The sequence below is a fragment of the Brassica oleracea genome, chromosome C9 (assembly GCF_000695525.1).
Source record: "Brassica oleracea var. oleracea cultivar TO1000 chromosome C9, BOL, whole genome shotgun sequence".
NCBI classification, from domain to species: domain Eukaryota; kingdom Viridiplantae; phylum Streptophyta; class Magnoliopsida; order Brassicales; family Brassicaceae; genus Brassica; species Brassica oleracea.
Window position 1 is genome coordinate 4406242 of NC_027756.1, and position 9987 is coordinate 4416228.

At 35.0% G+C, this 9987-nt stretch overlaps 1 protein-coding gene across 1 annotated transcript; it reads left to right on the plus strand.

Annotated features, from left to right (window-relative positions):
- The first annotated feature begins 5535 nt into the window (after positions 1–5535).
- Positions 5536–8268, plus strand: LOC106319527 (probable receptor-like protein kinase At5g61350). The gene is made up of 2 exons (XM_013757883.1): positions 5536–6715; positions 6821–8268. Exons 1-2 carry the CDS (start codon positions 5587–5589, stop codon positions 8206–8208), a joined length of 2517 nt encoding a protein of 838 aa, XP_013613337.1. The 5' UTR covers positions 5536–5586; the 3' UTR covers positions 8209–8268.
- Positions 8269–9987: the final 1719 nt, after the last annotated feature.

Here is a 9987-nt window from a genome sequence, read left to right on the forward strand (position 1 = left end):
TTATATTTTTTATTATTTAATTATAATATTTTCATTTTATATTTGAAAGAGAAATGAATTTTCTTTCAAACAATATTTTTGTAAATGTATTTTTTAAAAAATAATCAACTAAAATTGTTATTATCATTGAATATCATTATTTTTGACATAATTTGAGTTTTCGTTTACATCAAAACTTATCATATTTTAGGATAATTTTAATTTAAAATGTAATTTTCATATTTTGAAACAAATTCTAAAAATATTTTTTTAAATATTTTGTTATAATTGTTAAAAAAATATTGAGTTGCATTTCAAATAAAAAGGTAAAGATATTAAAAATATTCTAATTAAAATATGTAAAATTTAATATAGTTTTAAGGAAATGGCCAAAATAAAAAAATTCACATAAGATAATCATGATTTTTGTTAACTGGGCGGATCGTTATTTATATGATATCGCACACGAAATAAAAATTTCTGTTTTTAAAATTATCTAATTAACTCTATACTCATTTTTTTATATTTTTTATATGATATCACACATTCGTAAAAAAATAGATAGTTTAAGATGCAAAAAAAAAATATTTACTTAATGAATATAATATGAGCAAATATTACAAATACATCATTTAATAAAATAAATAATTAAAAATTGAAAATTCATATCCGCGCTGGCGCGCGGATCAGGGTCTAGTTTTATCTATTATTACAAAGATTAACGACAACTAATTAACTTCCCTTTGAACATATGTACTAAATTAACAATTGTGTTCTTGTAACAAATGCAATAATATGAAGTATTGTCTTATTAATTAAGCTAATAGTTTTATTTTAGAATAATCAATAAATAGAATTTTCTTATAAGTGAGAAGTTATCAAATTTGTCCAACCTCTATCATGTATCTGGTGGTTAGGGAGTTATCCGTTTGCTTGTCTCAAATTTATTACTCCCTCTGTTTTCTAATATAAGTCGTTTTAGAATTGTGCACATAGATTAAAAAAATCATTAATTTTTTATATTTTCTAAACAAAAACATCATTAATTATTTACTTAACCACAAATCAACCAATAATAAAATAGAAGGTCTATTATCAATGGTCATATAACATTAAGTGTTAATAAATTTTACATAGAAAACTGAAAACGTCATATAATTTAGAACATAAAAATTTCTCTAAAACGACTTATATTAAAAACGGAAGGAGTATTTTCTTGGTATATAATTTTACATCCTGTCGTTTCTTATTATCATATTATGGGGAATATCCACTATTAGTATTTTTAATTAATGGCAAATAGTAATGATTTAGGCGTGATCCATCATTATTAAGTTTCATTAGAAAACAATAACTAAACGAAAAAAAATCTGATGCCAAAAAAAAAACGAAAAAATCTCTTGGAATATTGCAAATTATTTATTTCATATCTATAAATAGTTTAAGTAAATATTAAATGTTACAGTTATTGCTCTCAGTTACTTTAAATATGGTAAAATTAAACAAAAAGTTGTGTGGTGTTGGTATTGATGGGTTCAGTACAATTGAACATGCATTTAACAACATTACAAATTATGGTTAGGTTAATAACCAATATGAACCCTTATCGTTGACATGCATCTTCTTTTGTTATTTTGTCAACACATGTATCTTTCTTACACTACCGAGAACTAGAATGGACAATATGCTACTACCGATCTAGAGTCAACGTTCCTCACAGTCACATCTTTGCTATTTATTTGTTCGATTTATTTGCAACATTTTGAACTGGAATTATATACTTGAGTTTAAGCTCTCTCTTTTTTTAATAACGAGAATATTCAAGATTTATATTTTATAGTACTTTTAAATCGAATTCACAACCCAACTAATTAGACATTTATTGTGAGATTAGATATATTTATTATATTTAGAATCTGTTAAGATATGTATTTCATATTGTTTATACATCGCCATCATCATTATAATTTGTAGAACAAATAACTCGTCAATCATTGTGTAAGTGTGATTTTGAATAGTGTTGGTTTACAACAATCCAAAACATAGTGACATCTAATCTACCTAATCAATTATACATTTGTGTATATATCATCACATGTCGGTTTTTCTTCTTGTAACTCAAAATTGTGTGAAATCATATTAAGATCATAGGAAAAGATTGGTTAGAAAATTGGATGATCATTGTCTAACCCAGGTTCGAATTCTCCTCCCTGCAGATAAAAAAAGTAAATACTTTTCTTTTTCAAAAAAAAAAAGAAAAGAAAATATAACCATAACTACAACAATCTTTCCCTTTTCCAAGAGATCGTTCTTTGTTTCAAAGAATTTATAATCGAATCGTCTTAGAGACTATTAAGCAAAGTTAATATATAGTTTAACTCTAATTATGTATTTTTAATTAGTCCTTGTAAACACGAGTACTTAATTAGTTATATAACTCGAATGATAACAAATATAAAAGAGAAAATCATGTGCAACTATACGGCTGGATTATTTACTTGTGATCTGTAAAGCTGTGGCCAAGAAATAAAACTATATGCATATGGCTCATTGTATGATTACATCTTAGAGTTTATCCAAATTTAAGTTGACTTAGAAATATACTATAAGACAAATATTTCGTAGTTCAATATAGGTAATAGCTATAGTTGAAATAATTATTGAACTATAAGAGACAAACAAACACTACTTTACAAAAAGAAATACTGCATGGTTGGCACATTATATATACATATACGTTCCACTTCTGCAACTATTTTATGCCTAGACATGGGACAGTCGGACAAGTCCTTAGACGGGAAGATGATTCTCTTCAAATGTGTATTAGGCAAACGAATCTTTAGCTTCATACTCTTACTATGTTGGGCTTAAGTTTGGGTCAACCCCGTAACCCAACCCTTACCATCAGTATGGGCTCATACGATATCCATATTATTTCAGTTGACTACTGTCTAAATTTATGTTTAGCGTTGTGACGTAATGGTTAGGACAATTTTTTTTTTAAAAAAGAGTAAACATATAATTAATTATTTAAAAGAGTAATCATACTTGTACATAGTTAAATACCATAGTGGAGTTATCACGAAATTAGTTTAATCTTTGTGACACGGAAACATGACGAATGTATTGTTAGCCTTTTCGGTATCAGAGCAATAACTCATGTTTTTCAAAGCGTGTAACTAGGGGTGAGCGTTAGGATACCCATTTAGATTTTGGATTCGGTTCAGATCTATTCGGGTTTTGGGTTCGCTTCGGATCTTTGCGAGTTCGGTTCGAGTTCGGATAACCCATTTAAATTATTTTAAAAATTTTAATATTCATTATATCCTTAAAATTTCACAAAACTATAAAACAAAATAATATATTACATATAAATTTGTATAATATATGTCAAAATACCTAGAATTAACATATAAATTGGTTTGATTTGAATATTTGGATAGAAAATCAATAGATATTTCAAGTATTTTGTTGTTTTTAATATATTTTAGACATTTACTTTTGACTATTTATGTATATTTTCATGTATTTTAGACAACTTAAAAATATCTTATATATTTTGGATGTTTTTAATATATATTAAATCTAAAAATAAGTAATATATTTCGGTATATAAATCTATTTCGGTTACATTCGGATACCCAAGATATTTCGGTTCGGGTCGGGTTCGGTTTCGGTTCTTTAGATACCAAAATTTTGAACCTGTTCTGATATTTAATCAATTTCGGTTCGAGTTTGGTACTACTTTTTCGAATCGGGTTCGGTTCGGTTCTTCGGATCCTGGTTCTTTTGCCAAGCTCTATCTGTAACAATTCCAATATACATTTTCAGCTCTCCAGCGTCCACCATGAAATGTGAAACATAATATTCTCCCTGCAAACATATAAACTACTATTTTTGCTCAACTAAAGTTTACATAGTGTTTAGGCTGTAACTGGTAATTAGTAAAAAGAATAGTTGGGATGAAAAGATAATTACTAATAAAATTTGATAGAAATGAAATTAATATTTTATTATTTCACCACTTTTCAACCTCAAATGATTATTTAAATTAAATATTATATTTCATTCAATGATATAAAATAATATGAAATAAAATACTTTGTCATATAACTAATGAATATTACTAACAATATAATAATATAAAAGAAATAAATACTAATGAATATTCATTCAGTGATTTTATTCCATGAGAGTATATCCCAGTTTCACCTTGTATAAAACGATAAGAATATAACAGAAAAGAGCTAAACATGGCTTTCACTAATTTAAAACAAAAAGGTATGCAGTTGCACACTCTGAAAATATTTTCAAAGTTATCAATCTGAAAGATAAGAGTTACTAATTTTTTTTTTAGCTTTAAATTTATTTATTTTTAACTGCTGCCTACCAATTTGATTGTAATAGTAAACTCAAGAAGACTTAGAGCATATGCATTGGTGTACTTGTATTAGGAGTCCTTAGGAGTTAAAAAATATTATTTTTTAACTTTTGAATAGTTAAAGATTATTGTCTTAATCTTACGTCCAATAGTGTTATCCAATCAGAAGTCCTTAGGAATAAAATAATAATATGGCAGTCGTCGTCGTCTACGTTCTGACATGTGAAATACCTTCTCCCTGGATCTCTCGGTGTGTAAGATGTTGCGACTACAGGGTCACCACCACAGTAACATGTCTTCGGGATTCCTTCTTCGACATCAGGTTGAGGAACGTACTGAACAGGGACTTGAAGGTTCAACCTACTCTGAGCTTCATCGGCATACACATCTGCTTCTTCTTGAAGAAGCCAAGTTAAACTCACTTCTGAAGACGACGGTTGGCTATAGCTATAATCTTGGCCCATGATTCCGTAACCTGAGAGAATAAGATGGAAATTAAACATCAATACTAAATCAATCGAAGGAAAACAAAATCGTATTCAAAGCCTAATCAATTCGAATCGTCATCCCCAAATCATTCGAAACCCTAACTTCAATCGAAATATCCCCAAATCGATTTAAAACTGAAAAGAAACCCTAAATCTCGAGGAGAACAACATCCGACCAAAACAAATCCATAAACGAACGATAGGAGGCTTCGATTTACCTTCGATATCACCAAGTCGTCTGTCGCCTCTTCGATCGCCCGGAGCTTTTTTTTTTTTAATCTCCTTCGCGTTTAATTTTTTTTTCCCTGAACCAAATTCATCCCGACATCGAACCGGGGAAGGGATGACACGTCGGTAAGGATTCAATCCTTCCAGCCTTCTAATTAAGTTACGGTCCTTAATAAACCGTACTTAATTAAATTTTTTTAATTCTATTTTTCCTAAAACCGCGAGCTAAGGACTCAATAAACCGACCGTTGCGGTTGGTCTTATCCACCCACCCACACACACAATCACAAAAAAAATGCTTTTGACTTAAAACTTCTTTAAATTAACAAGAAAATAATTACATAATACATACTTCAACGCACGTTATACTACCACTTACGTGCGTCCAACGAAACAAAAAAAGAAAACATTACAAATTTTAAATAAATTATTCAACTTCATGCTAAACCTCACATTGTCTCTCCTCCACCATCTCCACCACCACCACCGTCAACACCCTCTCCGGAAACAATGGGGGAAGAACATTACCGTCATCTCCTCCTCCTCCTCCTCATTGTTTCCCTCTTCTTCATCAAAACCCATTCCTCCTTCACTCCTTCCGACAACTACCTCATCAACTGCGGCTCCTCCGCCGAGACAAAACTCCCCGACGGTCGGACTTTCAAATCCGACCAACAGTCTGTCTCCTTCCTACAAACAGAAGAAGACATCAAAACCTCCGTCGACACCATCCCCTCCTCCTCCGACACCCTCCCTTTATACCTAACCGCCCGTATCTTCCCCGGAAAAGCAACTTACTCCTTCTACATCTCCCGCCCCGGCCGCCACTGGATCCGCCTCCATTTCTACCCTCTCCCTCACCCTCTCTACAACCTCACAGACTCCGTCTTCTCCGTCACCACCGACACAACCGTTCTCTTACACGACTTCTCCGCCACAAACCCTTCCTCCGTCGTGTTCAAAGAGTACCTCGTCTACGCCTCGGAGAAGCTCTCTTTGTATTTCAAACCACATAAAGGCTCCATCGCTTTCATCAACGCCGTGGAGATCGTCTCCGTCCCCGACGAGCTTGTCCCTGACTCTGCCTCCTCTGTTCCGCAATCTCCTGACTTCAAGGGCCTAAGCAGCTTCTCTCTCCAAGTCTCTCACCGGTTAAACATCGGAGGAGACTTGGTCTCCTCCAAGATCGACCCTCTCTCTCGCACGTGGCTCTCTGACAAACCCTACAACTCGTTCCCCGAAGGCTCTCGAAACGTCACCGTCGATCCCAAGACGATAACTTACCCTGAAGGGGGAGCCACGGAGCTCATCGCTCCTAATCCGGTTTACGCATCGGCCATGGAGATGGCCGATGCGCAAACCAGCGAGCCTAACTTCAACCTCTCGTGGAGCGCGAGCGTTGACTCTGGTCATGATTATTTCATCAGGCTTCACTTTTGTGACATTGTGAGCAAGTCTCTTAACGAACTCGTCTTCAATGTTTTCATCAACAAGTTCATCGCGATCTCCGGACTCGATCTTTCGACCAAGACCAACGCTCTAGGGACAGCTTATTATGCGGACTTCGTGCTCAACGCGTCCGCTATCACCAATGGGTCCATCCTGGTTCAGGTCGGTCCGACGCCTAACCTACAATCAGGTAAACAAAACACAGTTCAGTGAAACATTGGTCTTGGCCAGCTAAATTATAACAGTTTTTTAGTAAATGTTTATAGTCTCTAAAATCTCAGATCCGGCCTTGCAGGTAAACCGAATGCGATTCTCAACGGTTTAGAGATCATGAAGCTGAACAACGCAGCCGGGAGTTTAGACGGGCTTTTCGGGGTCGATGGGAAGTACAGAGGACCGAGTATTGGGATGTCGTCTAAGAAGCTAGCCATTGCGGGTATCGGGTTCGTCATGGGCCTAACCGCTTTCTTCGGGGTTGTTGTCTTGCTTGTTAGATGGCAGAGACGTCCTAAAGACTGGCAAAAACAGAACAGTTTCTCCTCGTGGTTGCTTCCTTTGCACGCAGGACACTCGAGTTACATGTCGAGCAAGGGCGGGTCAACTACATCGAGGAAAATGAGTATCTTCGGGTCGAAGAAAAGCAAAAGCAACGGGTTCTCTAGCTTCTTCTCAAACCAGGGTTTAGGTCGTTACTTCCCCTTCACGGAACTGCAAACCGCGACGCAGAACTTCGATGAGAAGTCTGTGATCGGTGTTGGAGGATTCGGTAAAGTGTATATCGGAGAGATCGACGGTGGGACGCAAGTGGCTATCAAAAGAGGGAACCAGAGCTCAGAGCAAGGGATCAACGAGTTTCAGACAGAGATTCAGATGCTGTCCAAACTCAGACACAGACATTTGGTTTCACTTATAGGTTTCTGCGATGAAAATAAAGAGATGATTCTTGTCTACGAGTACATGTCAAACGGTCCTCTACGTGATCATTTATACGGCTCTAAAGAAAACGACCCTAACCCTATACCTACCTTGTCGTGGAAGCAACGTCTAGAGATCTGCATTGGCTCAGCGCGTGGACTCCATTATCTCCACACGGGTGCAGCGCAGGGGATCATCCACCGTGACGTCAAAACCACCAACATTCTCTTGGACGAGAACCTTGTCGCTAAAGTCTCAGACTTTGGACTTTCCAAAGATGCCCCTATGGAGCAAGGGCATGTAAGTACAGCAGTGAAGGGTAGTTTCGGGTATTTAGATCCTGAGTACTTCAGAAGACAGCAGCTCACTGACAAGTCAGATGTTTACTCGTTCGGTGTGGTCTTATTCGAGGTTCTATGTGCAAGGCCTGTGATAAACCCACAGTTACCTAGAGAGCAAGTTAACCTAGCAGAGTATGCTATGAACTTGCATAGGAAAGGCAAGTTGGAGACAATCATTGACCCTAAGATTGTCGGAACGATTAGTAAAGGTTCCTTGAGGAAGTTTGTGGAGGCTGCAGAGAAGTGTTTGGCTGAGTATGGTGTTGATAGGCCTGGAATGGGAGATGTGTTGTGGAATCTTGAGTATGCTTTGCAGCTTCAAGAAGCTTCAGCTCAAGTTGATTTGTCTGAAGATAAGACTACTATGAATATTCAGATGGAGTTTTCCGGCGAGGAGATGCAATCTCCGCCGCATCCTTTGCTGTGACATCGCCGGTTTTTTAAGTGTGATTCTTTGTTTGTTTGTTTAGCTTGGCTTTCATAAAGATGTAGGATTCAAGAAAGCCTTTGGTTTGATTGTTTTTTTTTTCTTTCTTAATTGCAGTTTCAGTTTATTTCTTTCCTTTGATTTTAAGGAAATGAGACATTTTAAAAATTTGTGATTTTTCTTTAAAAGACATGGGGTTGTCTTGTAGATTATGTTGTGTATAATTTTATTTCATCTTTTTTATAAGTTTCTTTGTATTTGTTTGTGAGTTTTGACAATATTCTGCGTTGTGTTTTAGCATATATCTGATCTTGATATGCAAGTGATAGAACTATACAATAAGTGCACTGTTGCTACTTAATTGCTAGTCTCTCTTGTGAAGCACTGTTTTTATGTTTTATATAATTTGATGTATGATCAGTGCATATGACTGGATAATCTCTTTTGGGAGGCATTGTTTTGCTATATGATTACACAAACTCTAGAGAATAAATACATTTTGCATCAATAATTCTGATTTTACGTAAGAGCAATTTTTCATTATCTTGTTCATTCAAAACCGATCGAGAATCCTAACCGGAAAATGGATTACTAAATACTATTTTTCTTACATGAAAAACCGAAGTTCCCATGTCTTCTTGTAAGCATTCGCGTACTTGAATCGCATGTACTGTTGAATAATTAAAAACGTAATGAAAGTTGGACCGGGACAAGAGGTGTCTTGCTACGAATAAATTTGATGTATATATTTTTATGTCTCATTGGTCAACCTGTGCGAACCAGATTCGCCTGTCAATCGTGAATACAAATATATTAGCTCGTCGGTTACTTACTATAAAAGTTTTTTGTTTGTTTTTATAAAAGTCTAGCCTACTTATAAATTACCTTTATCATTATGACAACTAAATTATTTGTTTCCTCAACCACTGATTAGATTACTATTTCTTTACATTATCTACTAGTATGATTCACGAATATCACATTCATTAATAAAATCCGCAACAGGTGAAACGCTGATATATGCTTGCATAAGAACAAGAAAACATGTACGTTTATAACTAGTTCTGGTTTTTTTTTTTTTTTTTTTTGTAACAAACTAGTTCTGGCTTCCAAAACCATTTTAACGTATTGAATAAAATAACGAAAGTCTTTTATATTCCTAAGTTTCCTCTCGGATATTGTCAATATTTTTTTGTGGTGTAATGATGGATGCAACCTAATTTTGTTATGTTTTTAAGTATCTCAAATAGTCAAATCCTTTATCAAACCTATAAACTTCGAGATAGAGAGATCAGAAGCTCATAAAATTTTCGAAAAGTCTAAAAGGATACGTTATATACTTATACCATCTTGATTGCAAAATCCAACTCACACCCATTTGTAAAATTGTCTCTTTACAAAACTTACTGAATTACAAAGTGTTAAAATCATCTACATATAGCATGATAGAAATGGCATACTTCAAATATGAACGTTTTAATTATCTACATATAGCATGACAGAAGTGAGTCATACTTCAAATATGAATGTCTAACTCATCTATCGTAACGCCCCGACCGCTCACGGCTATGGGTCGCCCTCGTCCGCTCTTTTGACCAGTGGGCCCTAACCCGTTCCAGCGATCGGTCCGTTAATTTTTTCAAGACTCGAAATCATTGTTTACAGAAACTGCAATCACCCCCCGACCTTTTTCCGTGCTTTGGCCTCACTCGCACGCTATCGCGAATCACTTCCCGATAGGTACACTACTCCAGCTCAAGCACGCTTAACTCTGGAGTT